This window comes from Calonectris borealis, chromosome 2, assembly GCF_964195595.1.
Source record: "Calonectris borealis chromosome 2, bCalBor7.hap1.2, whole genome shotgun sequence".
Classification (NCBI taxonomy): Eukaryota; Metazoa; Chordata; class Aves; order Procellariiformes; family Procellariidae; genus Calonectris; species Calonectris borealis.
The window spans coordinates 72275152-72293607 of NC_134313.1; the positions used below are offsets into that span (position 1 = coordinate 72275152).

General features: G+C 38.7%; 1 protein-coding gene across 8 annotated transcripts in view; it reads left to right on the forward strand.

Annotated features, from left to right (window-relative positions):
• Nucleotides 1–18456, forward strand: part of CLPTM1L (CLPTM1 like) — a 31628-nt gene that overhangs the window by 4815 nt on the left and 8357 nt on the right. For 6 of the 8 annotated variants that reach the window (XR_012672425.1, XR_012672424.1, XR_012672426.1 and 3 more), the window contains exons 4-12: nt 262–404; nt 2372–2450; nt 6396–6513; nt 9207–9301; nt 11456–11540; nt 13269–13372; nt 15956–16021; nt 17130–17180; nt 17821–17903. Coding sequence is in view for 5 of the 8 variants with exons in the window: in XM_075142322.1 (XP_074998423.1) it covers nt 262–404; nt 2372–2450; nt 6396–6513; nt 9207–9301; nt 11456–11540; nt 13269–13372; nt 15956–16021; nt 17130–17180; nt 17821–17903 (824 nt within the window). In the remaining 3 variants the exon portion in view is untranslated. The remainder of the gene's footprint in view (nt 1–261; nt 405–2371; nt 2451–6395; nt 6514–9206; nt 9302–11455; nt 11541–13268; nt 13373–15955; nt 16022–17129; nt 17181–17820; nt 17904–18456) is intronic. The other 2 variants (XM_075142323.1, XM_075142324.1) reach the window with 2 other exon arrangements.

Genomic DNA, 18456 nt, shown 5'->3' on the forward strand with positions numbered 1-18456 from the left:
AGCTGAATATTCATTCTTGATGAACAAGGTTGTGAATGGGCACTGAAGTTTTTCAGTGTCAGATTATGGTGGGCCTTTACAATCCGTTCTGTCGTATTTGAGCAAAATGCTTGATGTGGTCAAAATTAAGGTAAAGTGTTTCTTAGTGGGCTTCTGTTTTGTGATATAGTTAATGACTCCGTAGTTTCTGTGCGTTAGAATATTATCCTATTCAAAATTCTGTATTGTTTAGCAGTATGTGTGTTTATTGTATTTTTAAAGCAAATTGAAGCAGAAAAACAGACCAGTGCTCTAGATGAACCTGTCTCGCACTGGAGGTCAAGATTAACCCTAAATGTCATGGTGGAAGATTTTGTGTTTGATGGATCATCCCTCCCTGCTGATGTTCATCGTTACATGAAGATGTAAGTTGATGACTTAATTTTGCTAGATTTGTTGTTATAAACTTACTGCGCATTTCTTCAAACGTCCTCCCTTGCCTCCTTTAGTACTTTATGTTTAAATTGGTGCTTAAGAGACAAGAATAGATACTCTTAATGCTTGCATTTCGGTAGCGACAATTAGTAACATATTATGTACTAGAAAACCTTATTGGAAATATCTTGTTCCTGGGCAGCTCAGAGTTTAGAATACTTTTTTGTATGGTGTTATCATAGTAAGACAAAGCAGAACTACAAAAACACATGAAAAATGCTACAGCAGACTTCATAGTCCCTTGTTCTCAAATCATACTTCTGGCCTTTAAAGCAATTACTGTCCCTTGACCTTTCCAGTTATCCTTCATCTGCGAATTATCTGTACAAACTGCAAGTGCTGAAGAGGCACAGCTGATCTCCTATGACATCTTTTTTCTCCCTTTATGATTGGCTTTATTTTACTCTGAGAATGTGTGTTCCTACATTGTGTCGTTTTCTCAAGAAAACACTAAAAAGCAGGGATAGGTTTTTAGGCCACTAAATGCAGGCAGTAGCTTCTGTTCACAGCTTGCTTAAATTAATTCCAGTGTTAACCATATAAATAGTGATGTATTGGCTTGTGCTGCTGTATGTTGATGCCTTTCTCTACAAGTATCCTGTTAGATCCAGAAGTAGTTGCTTAATCAGGAGACCCTGGGGTTCTGGGATAGCTTTCCAGCCAGAATAGATAAACTTAGTAACTCATAAGATAGGCCCATAACAAGAAGGGGTTGGTGAACAAGGATTTTTTTTCTGGCCCTGTTTAGATATGCTGTTTTGTCATTGCATTATACAGGAAATAGTTTGGATATGAAATAGCCTGCTGCAATTCCACTAGCAGTAGCTTTAATTGTAGTTATTATATAGAAATCTAAACCTCCTCAGTTAAATAACCAAGCAGTATTTCTGAGCCTCGATTTAGTACTTTTCTATATTACTGTTGCCCGCTGTATATTTAGTATGCAGTCTTTCTTAGCATGCATAGAGACTTCTTTCTTTTGTCAACAACTAAAATTGAACTTTCAGGCTTTAAAAATCTCGGTTACATTAGTTCCATGGACTTTTATTGAGAACATCACAGTGTAGATAGCTGCCTTTCTAGTGAAGAACTTTAAGAATTTGTCGCTCTTAGGGCATTAGGCTAAATACTTTTCTAAGATACTGACAAAGCAATTGCATATAGGTCATAATTTGCTAAATAACTTTCCAGTGGTCAATTTTGTAGAGGGCTCAAAGGCTGGGAAGCTTCTAATGGTTTCATGCAGGTTGGTGAGGTGGTAGAGCGATCCAAACGAGAGCTTCTGTTGAGGAGAAGGCAGAGAGTATTTCTGCTCCTTGTGCACTCTCTCCAGTAGTATCTAGCCTTCCTGTGTGCGTACCAGCCATCGTGTCCATAGTCCCATGCTAGCTAGAGCATGTGCTGTTGATGACCTGATGGATGTCATTGAGGGTGCAGAGGAGTGGGGGAGATGGTGGAGAGTTGTCATTGTTGCAGTAGGAGAGGGATACTTGAGACAAAGGATACAAATATATGGTAGTAAACGTCAGCACGTTTCTCTTCAACAGACTTTTTAATTTCCTCTACCCTTGGTCATGCAACAGCTTCAGCATCATTACAACCAATTTCATTTGTCTTTTTTTGGTTTTTTTGCTTATTCTGTCTTTCTACAGAAAAGTAAAAACAAACTAAAAGGAGAAATATCACATGCCTAATTTTTTATACAGACGTCTCTCAATGAAAGACTCTAGGGTAGTGGCCTCTTTCTTGCTGTGTGTTAAAAGAAAATGTGCCTGAAAAGATGGTGGGAGATATCTACATGGGTAGATCTGAAAGTGATGAATGAGTGCTAATTTGAATAAAAGTAGTTTTCTTTTTAGATCACTACAGTCATAAAATCCATGTTTAAACATCCTAGGGTTCAGTTGGGGAAGACAGTGCATTACCTTCCAATATTATTTATTGATCAGCTAAGCAACAGAGTGAAAGATTTGATGGTGAGTAATAGAATACCTTTAATTACATTTAACAGTTTTAACAGTACTCTTCAATGTTATCTTAATTAAGATTTTGTCATAGGTTGTTTGCCATAATGAAAAAGTATAAATTCACAAAAGGACTCTCTCAATGACAGTTTAACTTAATGTGGTCAACTGTGGTAACTGCAGAGGCTGGATCTGGGTTTTGAGATTCCCCTCTGGCAGAAGTATCTGCCAAGCACTCCCTTCTATTCCACCAAAATGTATTTGGATTCCATTGCTTCTGCCTTTTGGGTGGATATGGAGGACATCACTGCAGCACCAGCTGTGGTGGGAGCAGTCTCATGAGCAGTTTGACTCCCTAAGCTGAAGAAGTTGTGTTAGCATCCCAGGGTGGCTTCTGATATCCTCTAGGGAAATGAGCATACTGAACACAGCTGATAATGGACCTACACTGAGATAAGTCAGTAGCTATGCTCTTATCTCCAAAAAATTCACTCGTGGTTACATTTTCTGGTGGTGCTGTCTATCATGTTAGAGTAACTTGAGCACCTGAAAGCTTGCTGCGGTACATCCAATGATTTTGTGCACTCAAACAGATCAGGACTTAGAAACTTCAATAATGGAATTACAGAAGGATGAGGTTAGGTGAGATTTCTGGAGATTGCTCGTCCAATGCCCCTGCTTAGAGTAGGGTCACCTAGAGTGGGTTGCTCGGGACCTTCTCCAGCTGGGTTTTGGATATATCCAAGGATGGAGATGCCATAGCCCCTCTGGGCAACCTGTTCTAGTGTTCTGCATTTTAAAAAACCCTGCAGTTAACTCCTGCAGTTTAAAAAAAAAAAAAAAAAAAAAAAAAAGGGGGGTTTTATACATTTAAATAGAATTTTCTGCATTCAGTTTTGCCCGATTCTTCTCTTGTGGGAAATCATGCAATTCCTTTACTACAAGTTACACATGGCAGTCCCCTGCATCTAAACCATGTTCATCTTAGCAGCTCTTAGTTAAGCCCTGCAGTTCTTTTCAGTTGCACTGATTGGAATTTAGCAATCAGAGTCACTGAGAACAAGAGTCTTGGGGAATGTCTCAGAACTGTTAAATGAGTATGTCTGGATTCAGCATCTTCTAGATGGAAGTCTTAGTAGATGTAAACTTTCCATAGACCTTCTAAATTGTCTTTCCAATTCATTAACTTTTATCTCAGACAAAGAATTTTGTTACTTAGCATTGGGGAGAATCTTCTTTAAGAACTTGTATCCTCTCCACCCCAAACTTGTTCAGCAAAATAAACTCCTGAGCATTTGTTACAAATCTTGGTAGCAGTTAGTTTTGTCCAGTATTTTTTTAGATATACTTTTGTGATGTCTTTATCAGTGGTCATTGTCCTTTGTTTTAAGTTTCTTACCACAGCTCTTTCAGTTCAGTACATTCATATGAGCTTCTAACTGATCAAGTCATGTACCCTGTTTACAAATAAACTCAGCATTCTCATGTTATTAATAACATTCCTGCAGTTGTCATGCATGTCACGGTTAACGCTATTGAAACTCACTGCCTTAAAGTCGTTAAAGATCCTGAGAAGCGCTGCCAAGACTATTCCATCAAACTAGCAAACTTCCCTTTCAGCACTGGCTTATTTGACTTCTCAGTAGTGACTTGCCAAACTGCTCGCAAGCCCTGCAGAAAGAGTGGTCTAATAGTATGCATACTGTGAGATAATGAGGGTAAGTGAAGAGCAGGGAAGAATAAGGGAAGACGGTGATCCAGCTGTTGTGGAGCAAGGTTGGCATTTGACTGTAAATAGGGCATAGATGCTGTCTGTTTGGTATGCGCGACGTAAAGGCATGGACCTGAAGATGCATTTTCCCTGCTTGTGCGGTATAGATTTTGAACTGACTGTTATTTTGACCCAGATGTAGGTCTTCTATGGCAAGTGCTGTAGTCTAGAGGTTATGTGTTCCTCATGTTCTTAAATGTTTTTTCCAATGCTGGGGGTTTGGGGATTGCACAGGATTCTGATATAACAAAGAGAAAACTTCAAAATTCATACCACTGAACTTATTTGCTTTGTTTAGACACTGTTTTGTAGTACTGATGGAGTGCTAGGAGTAATATGTGATGTTCTGAGGCTGTGCTACAAGAGTAGGTTGTATTGCAGAGGTTTGGTAACTTCCTAGTTTTCAAAGGCTTAGCAACCATCACACTCAAGTAGGTTGTGAGGCAGCACTTCTGGACTTGAGAGAGACTTCATTCTTCTAATCTTTATACGTTCATTTAATTTGCTTTTGGTGTTGAAGAATTCTTATCGCTGTCTTATATTGCAATCCGATTTTCTCCCTACGCTATCCCTAACTCCTTAGTAGAGCTTTGTCTGTGTAGAGTGCACTTGCTGTATGTTACTTACCCATGCATTTGCAAAATTTTTGTTTTCTGTCTGTCCTGCACAGATAAAATTTCTTTTCCTTTTCTCCAAGAAATGTTGATGCTATCTTTGATTGACCGAGAAGGAATGAGAATGGAGGGATTACAGGCATCCTTTAAACAGGAGAAGCAGCCTGGAAGATGTTTATGTAGCTGTAGAATCTCGCCAGCGTTCTCTACCATCAGCTCTAACCATGTTGTTCTCACCCTGTTTTGTTGTTGTTTTTTTTTTTCCAGACAGTTCAGAGATCCCTGGCACCATTCTAGTTTCTCCGTGCTGTATTTATAAAACTTTCTCAGGTTCCCTTTCTCTCCCTTGCATGCACGCATGTTCTACCACCGTCTGAAAAGCTTATAGGGTCTTGGGAGGGTGGCGAGGTGGAGAACTGTTTGTACTCACTGGAGGAAAGAGTGAATGGGAGAGTGAACGTAATCCCCAGTTCACACCTGACCGATACATGGGGAGGCTAAAACCATGTTCTGTAACAGAAGGATCAGAAGAAGCCTATTTATCTCAGATAGGTGTCAGCTAACTAATTACTGTAGAAACAGGTACAGTGTAGAGTAGCAGTTCTGAGATGGGAATTATGACTGGTTAGTAATTAGGAGCTGGGAGCAATAGATCTTCAACTGTTGCAATTCAGAGTGCCTGCCTGCCTGTAGTCTTGAGCTATCCTTAAAAGTTTAAAACACACTGCCTGAACTTGTACCTAGGTAGCTGTGGAGAATTTTAACACTTGTGAGGACAATTTTTTTTTAATTTGTTTTAAACTTTTTTGAGAGACAGTCACCTATCACGCAGAAGGAGCTGAGGCAATTTAAGACTTCCCTTACCCCCCACCCCCACCCCAGCTTAGTGCTCATCATAACTAAAGTGTAGATGATACAGGAGGATTAGCTGAAATTTATTTCTCTTGGAGCAGGAAGATTTCTGTGACACCCCATATCCCAAGTTTTGCAGGCAGGATAGCTTGCTTAGCTTTAGCTGTGGTGTTTTCACCAGTCCGAGCAAGTAGGATCATCTTGCTTCCCCACCTGTGTTTTTGGTGTGAGTTGTTGTAACTTTAATTTCTCTCAAAAACAGCCTTAGTTTTGTAAAGTTCTGACTGTGGCCTTTGGGATATGATTTTTTCCCTTTTTTTTTCATCTTCTATCTTAGGTAATCTTAGCATATACATTCAGAGAAGAACTGTCAAAAGAGAGAATTACCTTAAGCACACTTTTTCCACTTGAACTGCGACCAGTGGAGGGAACTTTATGTAAACGTCTCGGAGGCATTTGTATACAGTAACAGTGAGGTTGCTACAAGAACTTGAACAGAACAAACTGCTAATTTAGCATTTCTTGGGAAAAACCCCAGACTTCAAGCATAGTATAGAAGTCTAAGATCTTATTCCCTTTCAAAAAAAAAACCTGACCTCTTAAAATTGTGTGATTAAATCATAATCTGATATAATCACTTTTTTTTTTTTTAAAAGAATGGAAATAATTGTTGCAATTTTTCTGCTATTAAAAATGAAACTGTATCTTTTTGAAATACAGGTTATAAATCGTTCCACAACAGAGCTACCTCTTACAGTGTCATATGACAAAATATCTCTTGGAAAACTCCGATTTTGGATCCACATGCAGGATGCTGTGTACTCCCTCCAACAATTTGGTATGGTTTTTCTCTTTAATGACTTTAGACCAAAAAAAAATACCAACCCCTCATTTTCTTTTCTTGTAAGTACATAGATGACACTTAACACACTCTTTTTTCTGGTTAGCTGGTGAAAAGGTTTAATGCTACAAATCTTACATTGTTTTACCTTAATGTAAAGATGGAAATAAAATGTTGACATGTAGTCAGAAAAAAGAATATAGAGGTGAATTAACCATTTTTGAAATAAATTTTATTAGGATAGTACTATTGTAAAAGTATAAGAGGCCAAAATAGAGGAGAGAATTTTCGCCATAGGTTTCCCCTATCATCCGTGGAACAGAAAAGCTGTATCGGTGTTACGTAAGCTTTGATACAAGCTATATGTAGCTGGTCACTGTAGGCATGTACCTGTAATGAAATACAGGCAGGCACAGCAAAGTCTTTGGGCTCAAGCTGAGCATGAAGAAGGAATCTCGGTTCTGATCGTACTGCTTCTGACACTTCAGAACTGGCTGGCCTCTCACTTTGGCTCAGTTACAAATTTATTAAGTAATTCAGTCAAACTGGAGGCTTTACATGCATGAAACTATTAAATTCTGTGTTTTGCTTAAATGTAATGGAGTAAGTGTACACTTTCACTCTGAAGTTCATATGCTCTGTGTTGGTGATGGTATAGCCAAGCTTTTACTGTCTTTAAATGTTAAATTAGACTCACTCCTTTGTGAATCATCACTCTTAAAAATCCGCATCTTATTTTCAGGGTTATCTTTGTTGACTTAGTTTTCTCTCACTAGACTGTAGTTGGCTTCTTTATGCTAGAGTAAGGAACTACATTGTAGCTGAACTGGCGTTGAGGTATATGAATGTAGGATTTTTTCTGATCCTCTCTTTTTAAGCTCTTCAGACAGCAATGTGAATTTTTTTTCAGGCCAAGAGATCTTAAAAGCTTCTGTGCTATATTATTTTTATGATTCGTAAATCCTTCCCAGTTTATCCTTTTTTTTTTTTTTTTAATGCAGATAGATGCAGTATTCTACTAATTTTCCAAGAGACATATGCAGGGGTGATGCTGCTTCCATATTACTCAGTATTGTTCTTTGTTCACCAAAATTTAGTCAGTAAGAGGGAGAGGGTTTAGTTATTCACTGTCATCTCTGAATTAATATTTTATGATGGACAACTTAACACTTAAGGCATTGATTCCTCTGAAAAAAAAAATCTGTTCTGGTTCAGCACTAGTTTCGGAGTGTAGTATTGTAAGACACAGTACCTGAATACAGTGTAATTTAACTGAGTCTAGACTTTCTCCATTTCCTTTGCAGCCCAAGCTTCTCTCATGTTTTGTTGGGGGAGGGAGGGCAGGTAAGGAATAAGGTCATCCTAAGTAGAATCCAGCTGCTTCTCCTTGGCTCAGGCTAATGTATATCGAAGCTACAAGTATGTCTGCTTGAAATAACTGCTTTGAAAAATCAAGTAACTGCTTGCTCAGAGTTTGTGTGGGGCATTTGACCACCATCATTTCTCCATGATGGCATAAATGTCGTGGCTGTCTTGTGATGGACATGTGTATCAAGACCTATCATCCTAGGAGTACCTCCTCTGCCTGGGAAAAAAGCTTACTGCTTTTTTTACTGCAAGATGCTGCTTGTTCTCTATAAGTATGCAGATAGCAAAACGTTAAGGTTTAAAATTTTCCTTTTGGAATAACTTATGAAAAGGTCACCTTAGATCGGTAGCAAAACTCCAAAATCACTTGAAGATGGGTAAATTCACGTTCTTCTTGCTGTGATGCAGGACAGCTGATATGACAAAGTAAATTGGTACTGAACTCACCAGTGTCATAACTAGCACCATTGCCGTAATTGCAGCATTGTGTGTTTTCTGAGAATGGTAGACTTCAATCACAGTGGCTGGAACTTTCTACTTCACGAAGAAAGCATCTTAATACTGGCTGAAGGAGTTCAGAGGGATGCTGTATCTTCTGGAAAACACACTCCTTGGTGCTGGCAACCATATTTATCACGGACAGGCTCTAACTTTTTTTGAATTAATGGTTGTCCAGTATATAACAAGCAACATTCCTCCTTTGGGAGAATTGGTAAGACAGTAGAGAATATGTATTCAGCTTACAGATTGTGATTTCTGGAAGATGCTTTGCCTTTTTCCATTTATCAAAGAGAAGCTTCCAAGTTAATTCTGCAAGGACTGTCAAAAGAGTTGATACCTAATCCATGATCTGGGGTCTATACTGTTGCATATATGGCCATATTTCCCACTGGCCTTTGTTGTCCTCCACAGCGTAGCCCTTTACTCATTTTTCGGTTTTTAATCTGAAGCTCACTTTTCTTACATATCGCATAAAACCTTAGAGGCCAAGTTGAATAATATTTTTTTCTTCCCACTCAGGCCAGAATGACTTCTTGTGTCTTGCCATTTGTGTCTCTGGTGTTCAGCTTGGGTTGTATTTACACAACACATTAAAGGCACATCGGTCTGCTTGTAACTGATGGGTTTTGTTTAAGGCAAGCCAAATAACTAGCCAAAATATAGGTAGACTTGGGTTTTACCAATAAGCTGCCATCTTGTTTTGGATTTATGATTCCTTAATAAACATGCAGGTGAAATAAGATTCCTTTCATACTGGACTCTAGCATAACAGCAATTAACTGTCTAGTACTTCTTGCATAATTACTTGTTCTTTCTCTTAGGGTTTTCGGAAAAGGATGCAGATGAAGTAAAAGGAATTTTTGTTGACACTAACCTGTACTTTCTGGCTTTGACATTCTTCGTAGCAGCATTTCATGTAAGTGGAGAAACTTTGGTTTTTAGGAATTACGGCATATGAAATAAAAAAAAAAGGTGGGGGGTGGCTTGAACTTCAACTCTTTCATTTATTGAGAACTGTTCTTGGAAATAGTAATTTCAGTAGAGCAATAGAAGAGGTTTCTGGTACAAGTCAGCTGTATTTCCAATACCAAGTTAATATAAAAACCTCAAAGAAGATACAAATATGAGATAACTTGGTATAAACTAAACAGTTTTGACTGAAATATAAAACATTTAACTTCATTATCATAACTTTTTTTTTAGCTGAACAAAAGCACGCATAATTAATATGCCTGTCAACATTGGTTCATGTTTTCTGCTAAGCTGAGTTATTACAAAGTTTACTGCTGCAGTGGCATAGCTAGGGCACCAACAGTAGGGCTTGAGTCTCTGACTTCTAACCCCTGGAGAAATTCAGATCAGCTGATCTAGATTACTTCAAAAAATTGTCACTGTAAAGTGCAGAGCTTGTGGCTCTAGGCATGGTTGGTTGGTGTTGTTGTGTGTCTCTGTCAGCATTGCATGTGTCTTGGTTTAAATACGAATCTTTGTTTTAATGAACAATTTTTTTATACTTCATTCTACTTTGAACATTTTTGTCATCTACAATTATGCTTAATGCAATTCCCGTATTCTGGGATAGATAAGAACTTGCTGGGCATGTTATGTTTCTTTATACTTACATTATATACAATTAATTTGGTTGGAAACCCTTAGACTTCCCAGTCATTTTAATTTTTTTTTTCCCATTCTGTTTATTAGGTTGTAAGATGTCTGTAGGCTGGGACTAGCTCTTCTGATATTTTTTTCTTTTGTGTATCATTTGCCCAAATTAAAAAAAATACACTTTTTCATTAAAATTCTCTGACCCAAGAATTTCTTGAGTCTGTGCTGCTTTTTTTTAAGACAATGAATGCTTAAAGGAAATACTGAAAAATATCCTGGCGGCCAAAAGGACAAACCACATTCTGGCGTGCATTAAGCACAGCATAACCAACCAGGAAAAGAGGTGGTCATCCCGCTGTATTCAGCACTGGTGCGGCCTCACCTTGAGTGCTGTGTGCAGTTCTGGGCCCCACAATTCAAGAAGGCTGTGAAGGTCCTTGAATGCGTCCAGAGGAGGGCAACAAAGCTGGCGCAAGGGCTGGAAGGCATGTCCTGTGAGGAGCGGCTGAGGACTTTGGGCTTGTCGAGTTTGGAGAAAAGGAGGCTGAGGGGCGACCTCCCTGCTCTGTACAGCTTCCTGAGGAGGGGACGTGGAGAGGGAGGTGCTGAGCTCCTCTGCCTGGGATCCAGGGACAGGACACCTGGGAATGGCTCAAAGCTGCGTCAGGGGAGGTTTAGACTGGACATTAGGAAGCATTTTTTACCGAGAGGGTGGTCAAACACTGGAACAGGCTTCCGAGAGAGGTGGTCGGTGCCCCAAGCCTGTCAGTGTTTAAGAGGCATTTGGACAATGCCCTTGATAACATGCTTTAACTTTTGGTCAGCCCTGAATTCATCAGGCAGTTGGACTAGATGGTCATTGTAGGTCCCTTCCAACTGAAATAGTCTATTCTGTTCTGTTCTATTCTATTCTGAACAAAAATACTGAAAATTCTGGAAAAAATACTTAGTACAAATAAATCTAATGCTAAAATGTACTCGAAGTTCAGATCAACTTCTTGGTGATGAAATAGAGAGGAGAAAATGACTTGCCGTATTTTAGGAATTTTTAAAAAACTTTGGTACTATCAAAGCCTAAATTGACTATTGATACAATACAAAGCACTTTGAATCTAATTTAGTGTGGCTTTCCCTGGTCTGTCAAGGAGGTGAGCAATTCCTCAGGGTCCTTAGTTCTTCATCCTGTATCATGTGTTACCCTGTATTGGGTCACTAACTTTCTTCCGGGTGCAGCATTGTGGTAGTAGCAGTACCTGGAATTCCTCCTGTCTTTTTGCACTGCTTTTGGAGCTCGGGCTTCTAAAACAGTTTTTCTTTTTAGCTTTTATTTGTAGTATTTAATTTTTATTTCTGAGGCTTCTAAAACAGCTTTTTCTTGCAATTCCATCTTAAATGCATTTTTAACAGTTCAGCTGGTAGTCTTTAACTAGTTTGAACAAACGAGTGTGTTTCTTGCTATTTGCAGCTTCTCTTTGATTTCCTTGCATTCAAAAATGACATCAGTTTTTGGAAGAAGAAGAGGAGCATGATTGGGATGTCTACAAAAGCAGGTATGGGCCAGAATGCGAAGTGTTGTGCGTGCATTATCTAATATATACTGTGTGTTTTTAGTCTTACTCTAAGTTGAAACTTTGTAGATTCATCAAGATGGCAAAATGAGATGTCTTTGTGTATGAGAAGAAGATGGCTAGCAGGCTGGTTCTAACTTTGTTAGCATTGTGCTCAAGTATCACTTGCTTTTAAGTGCTTTTAAGCACTCGTGTCCCTTCTGAGGTTTGACTGTCTTACAACTGAGAATAAGTTTAATACTAAGTCAGTCACCAGATTTCCTTTGCTGAAGGAACAGAAAAATACTTTGAGAAAAGAATGAGGACCAGAAAAAATCCTGTGGGTGGAGAGAATGTGCTATCATGGGTAATGCTGTCCTGCAATTCCATGTGTTCCTTGTAGATAACTACAGGTTCCAAAATATTTGGGAGGGAAAATGCGGTAGTGTAACGCTGCTGTTTGATTTGGGCTTTGGTGTAAACAGGAGCAGTAGAAGCTCCTGGGCAGAGGGGAAGCGCATGGGAGGGTTGAGCTGACTTGGATGTAGGAAAGGTGAGAGAAACATAGTGGTCTGACATCCTGCCAGGCCTTCCTAGAGACAGATGAAGGTAGTAGCCAGCTGTGGATGCTTGAGGTTTAACACACCACTCCCCAGCCTTGTTTATTGTGCTAGTACTTAGTGCTTGTTTTTCTAATAGGTTTTTCCATTCTGATTATAAACCAAATTGATAAACCTGGAGTCACTTGACCTCTGAGACTATCCTTAATTTTATCATATGTACAGATTGATTAAAACATGTGACGAATATCAATACCAGGAAAAAAATTAGGCATTCTAAATGACGATGAACAGCAGCATGTTTTTCTCACATGGAAAATCTGTTTGTCTTTGTCGGAGTGCCTTTCTTTTTGTAAGGCATTTGTACTGCTGTTGGCATATATATGCCAAAAGTTAGTAAAAATTCAAAATGGTCCACGAAATTTCAGAATTAAATGCTAATTGCCAGTTTAAAAAGTAAGTCAAATTGGAAAGAGTAACAAAGGGTTTTTTAAACTTACTATCAAAGTATCAATCTTTAGCAAGCCTTAGTCACCTTTCTGCCTGTGCCTCCTTCTTGCCCTGAGGCAATTACTCTGGAATGATACAGTGTAATTCAACAATTACACTGGAATGATACAGTGTAATTCAACAATGTCTGAGTGTGTTGTAGCTCTTCTCTCTTTCTGTTCCTGCTTAGGGGGATGGATATCTGAATCTAAGAATTAGTTGGTAGACACTTTATAAGCATCCAGGGTTTTGCAAAACCTGAAAAATAACCCTAAAATAGACTTCTTCACATTCACAAACATAAAATTAGTTGCATGAGTTTCAAAGACTGGCATTATGTTACCTCACAGCCTTTCAGCTTCCTTGAGTCAAGAATCATGAACATAGTTCATAATAGTACTGATACATTGCTGAATTGGTGCAGTACAGAAGTCTTCCTTAAATATTCTGATTTCCTTTCAGCTTTTGTGATAAGGATTTCATAAAATGTTTTTGTTCCTTATTTGCCTGGAGGTATCACTGGCTGTTTCTAGGACTACTTGATATATCAAGATGTATATAGGAGAAATACATGCTTAAACTGCATAAGACAGAATTATAGTAAATAGGCCAACAGTCTTCTGTCATCTCAGCTGTTCATTTAAATATTAATAAGCCTTTTGTTTTTGTTTTTTCTATCTAGTGCTTTGGCGGTGCTTTAGTACTGTGGTAATATTTCTTTTCCTTTTGGATGAACAAACAAGTTTATTGGTACTGATCCCAGCAGGCATTGGTGCACTGATTGAGGTGAGTTCTTAAAGCTCTAGAACCAAACACCAGTATTTGCAGCAACATCCATAGTTTATTGTAGAAAAAGAATGCTAAACTAGTTACTGGAAAAATACTGCTGTTGTAGTATGCTGTCTTAGCAGCGTTGTTTAACTGGCTTTCAGTGGTAGAGGAGATTGTGTACCTTTATCAAATAACTAAACTGGAAGTGTCAGTTTTTTCTGGGATGGGCCAGCTGGTATTGGGGAAACCAAACATAGACCTATGCTGAGGCTCCTTCCTATCACATCTTCTGATAGGCATCACTCCTGACCAGGCATGTATAACCATGTCAACAAGCCTTCACGGAAACATTTGTCAAAGAGCAGGCTGTGTGCCATCAGACAGTGCCGCAGGTCTGCAACTTTCTCCCTGGCCATGACTGAGGTGCCCGGGGAAGGAGGAGACTGCTGGCTGTGTTCGTTATTCCAGCAGATCGTATCCAGCCAGTGCGTTGCAGGTACTGCTTAGAAGCCTGCTCTATGTGAAGTAAAGCACAAAGTCAGCAGTAATGGGAAGGGACGATCTCTCTCCCTAGCGTTGCTTGCAGATCTAATTACTTCTCAGTATTTAAAAATAAGTCCAGGACTCTCCTGTGAAATTTTTGGCTACACTTCTGTTATAGTTGCAGATAATCCCTGTGGAAACAAAGCAGTTCAGAATTTTTAGTTAGTGATTAAATTGTTGAATGCAAAGTCACAAAGCGATCCTTGAATTTCAGCTTATTGTATAAGACAGGTTAAGGCCTTGCGAAAACTATGAACAGTAGTGTCCTAAATGGTACCATTTCATTGACTGTAACATTATTTTTCAGTAAGTTGATATTTTTAAGTCTGATGTATTTCTGTGTGTTTTCTGTATCAAAATTGCCAGTGTTTTTGTTCCTATAAATAGAAATTTAGTCTTATATTTCAAACTTCCTTTAGCTGAAATGTTAACAGTTTCAGGGATAAATATATATGCCCATAAATATGCTGCTCCTTTTGTAGACTATCTTTTATTTTGATCCTATATCTAAATAACTAAATTTTAAAAAATCCTTGACTCTAGAGACTTCAGAAATTCAAAAATGTCAAATGATTTAAAAATGTATCGGGTCAAGAAAAATTATGCTTTTCTTTGCTTGTAGTGGAGAAGAAATAGCCCTGGTCTCTAAATCACTTTTTTTTTTTAAGAAGTTTTAATGGAAACCAGATCAGGCATATATGGTAGGATAACAGGAATGATCAGCTATGCTACAGGATTTAAGGTCAATTGAAACTGTTAAGATTTTGCATTTCTCTTTTAAAATGAAGATGGATTTCTCGGTTGCCACTACCTAAGAACAGGCAGATCCAGATCTCATTTGGTCGTTGTGCCTATCCGAGATTCTTCTTGGAGCTGCCCAAAGATCTGTTAAATACACCTCTCTGAGATCTATAGTCCCTGTGACTGCTTGGCTCCTATCGTCTTTCTCATGTGCCTTATTTTCCAGTATGTTGCTTTTGGATTGCAGGCTGGGGAAACTGGCTTGAAAGGGTTCTGTAGGAACACTGTGTGGGACGCTTAAGTGGAGGGGAAATGTTCTGTAGGTTCTCTTGAAGTAACATATCTCTCCTCTCAAGTGATGGTGAGGTAACATGGTTGTCTCAAGGTGAGAATGAACGTAAGGACTATACATCTCAAAAGAATTTGTCTGCTGGGAAGAGCTTTTTTACAACTTGTTCTTAACACCTGTTTCTCATGCAGTATGAATAGTGACATTGCTTCTGTAATAAGTAATTTTCTCACTTGCATCAAAGATGACAGTAAAGGATCGTCTTTACTGTATTGCACTTTTTTGTTTGGAAGATATGATGGGTGAGAAGAGAATATTGGTGTATCTAATGTTAAACAAACAAACCTTGTCCACAGAAAGCTTCATGGAGCGTAGCTCTCCTGGTGAGCTTACTGCATTGCCTAAGTTGTTGAATCTGTATAGCAGGGTGGGTACATGAGTAAATTTTCAGGTGCCCTGAACCTTTGGTTACATTAGGGCCAGCCTGTTGCAGCTGTACAGTAAGTAGCCAAACAATGCAATGGATTCACTGACTTTTCCGTGTAGCCCACTACTGAAATGTAATGACCATGTAAGTGCCCACTTAATTACTGTTAGGAGATCTGAGGCCTCTTCATCTTGCAGATCCCAGCTGACCTTGAAGGCGTGTAAAAACTTGCTTGGCAGGTGGTTACTGGAGAATTCTCTAAATGCTTGACCTGGGGTGCATGCTGGTGCTGAGAGCAGCTAACCCCCACCTAAGCGCTGCAATCCAGATATCCTGGAAGGACTACATTATTTCACTTAAAGTACATTATCTGATATGGAGACTTAATAGTGCATGCTCCCAGTGTTGTACTTGTCTGGTGACACAGCATTTGGTTTGTAGAGTCGCAGGCAGTGTGCCACAATCATGCTGTTGCTGCTTTATGCAATGGGTGCTTAAAATAGATATTCTGGGGTCTTGATTCTGAGTATCTGAATCCTGCATAAGATGTTCTTTTCGGTAATTCTTTATGTGCACATTTTGATTTTGCTAATCACAGCTCTGGAAAGTGAAGAAAGCTTTGAAAATGACAATCAAGTGGCAAGGCTTGAGACCCAAAATTCAGGTATAGTAGACATTGGCCTGTTAATGATTACAGTCTTGAGCTTTCCATCTGTTTCCAGGTTACTGTTCAACTTGGCTTCCAGTGAAATGAAGATTAAAAAAAACTATAAAAGTTGCCTATGTACATCTTCTCTTTATGGATGGCTTAATCCAAAAGCTGGATGAGCATTTTCAAACTTATGAATTTCTTTGATGAATTCTGTAGAAGAAAAAGCCATTTGTGTGTATTTATGGTGTGAGAAACTTCAGAACTCCTCTGTCAGTCCTGCTAAATCTTAACAGGTGGGACTGTGCTCCTGCCACTCTGTTGGAAGGGCACTCTTAACTGGCATCATGGTTTGAAGCAAGAAACTGAGTTTTGCATGAAGGTGTAGGTATAACTTCTCCATTGTCAAACTAGTAGAAGATGTGACATGTTCTGAGGACAGGACAGTCTTTGACACATCCTCTAGGTAAAAATTTAAGTGTTGAGACTGCTTGCAGGACATGCAGAGGCAGCTGGGATTCAAATTAACACTTTTCAAAGTACAATCTACATTGAAAGTTTCCCTTGTTGGTAGGAGAAACAGTTGTCTAATCTTCAGTGTTTACTTCACAAGAAGTACTGGGGTTTTGTGCTGCTTGAAGTCTATGTATCTTGAGTGGCTCATAGCTCTGGTTGTTCCTTTATCAGTATTCAAGGAACTGTGTTTAAGCAGTCACAATTTCTGGAGATGTGGAGATAATCCATGACTGACCTCTTCATGCATGAAAATGGTTATGGTTTTTAATAATGGCTTCCTGTATCTGCAAAATTCTTAGCCACTGGACTTCACTTTTGCTTTGTGAACTCTGCTGTCTCAACAGCATTTTCCTAAGCAAAGAAGTCCTGGATGTTTTGTGTAAAATATGAAGGGAAAAATTAAACTTTTTGCCTACCCTGTATTTGCAGACTGCACAGGACATTTATATGACTCTTTTGTATAGAAACTTATAAGAACTTTGAACTGTTACCTAGCTTAATGTCTAAGCAGTTTAGTTTGCAGTTTAAATCTCTGTTTAGGGAGTTGGACAGCAAGTATTTTTTCCTCCCAGTTCTGACTTGATTATACATTTTATGTGTATTGCAGTTTGGTACATACAATGACTCTGAAAAGAAAACTGAGGAGTATGATACCCAGGTAAGAGGGAAGCCTGTGACTTCTGATCTGTAAAGTCTGTATATGTGGCCTGCTGATTGACTTGTTTCACTCTTTATTGCTATAAGTGCATTTTCCATTTTCTCATAGTTGTCAAGTGGTTCATCATTATGTGGATGATCAGATAGTGAAGATTCATTCTAATAATTTATTAAAAGAAACAGTGAAAGAGTTGTTTATTAGCTGAATCTGGTTGAAACAGTTCCCTGAGAAGCAGAATTGCAAGTGACTTATCTGAAGAGAAATATCTTAAAGGGTTTTCACTCACAAATTTGAAAATCTATGTTTGCACTTGTTATTTATACTGGAGGAATGTTCATGTGCTTCCTGATTTCAGAAGGGAGTTGAAGAAATCAGGAGGTTAAGCAGAGAGCTACTCTTAGACTCCGACTTCATGCTGCCTCTTGTTGCTTATGCTCTAAGGTCCTTGGTGGTCTGAACTGAGCATTGGAATTTCACCACCTTCTCTAGAACTGGAAGCATACTGGAAATAGTAGTAGACATTTGGAAATAGGAAAAGATTTTTCAGGAAAAAAATTATGTGGCTGTCTTCTAGTTAATGCCATGACAAATCTGCTGTATATAAAATGTAAGCTAACAAACTATTTCCATTGTCTATTAGGCTATGAAATACTTGTCATATTTGCTCTATCCACTGTGTATTGGAGGTGCAGGTTACTCCTTGCTGAATGTCAAATACAAAAGGTACTGTAAATCTATAAACCATCTTATACAGAATTGAAACATTCCCCATTTTTCCCATATTAATTAATTGGAGATGATGGGTTATGGAAATCAGTTATTTTATTTTGTTTGATTCATAAGCTAGGAACTAGAAACTTCCTTGTTCTGTATGATCTAAAGCTGAAAAGTCTAGCTGGTTTCTTAACATCCTGTAAGCTACAGGCTGTTATATTTAGCAAGTAACCTGATATTACTGTAGTATAGAATTCAGTAGCTTCCATACACGAGTAAGCTGTGAATCAGAAGAGGAGGAAGAAAGCTGCCATTGATGTTCAGAGGACTGATAAGGTGACAGGAGAGGTGAGAGGAATTCAGTGGTTAAACCTGTCCCAATAACAGAGAGAAGCAAAAACTGTCCCAAAATTATTTGCTCTACCAAGAGGTTCCTCTGTTCCTAAATACGATAGCTAGGATGGCAAACAGGCAAAAGCGTTATTAAGAAAGGACTCTCTATTCCTTTAAAGCTGTGGCCTTATAGCAACATATTGATACTTCAGCAAGAGCTGAAGACTCA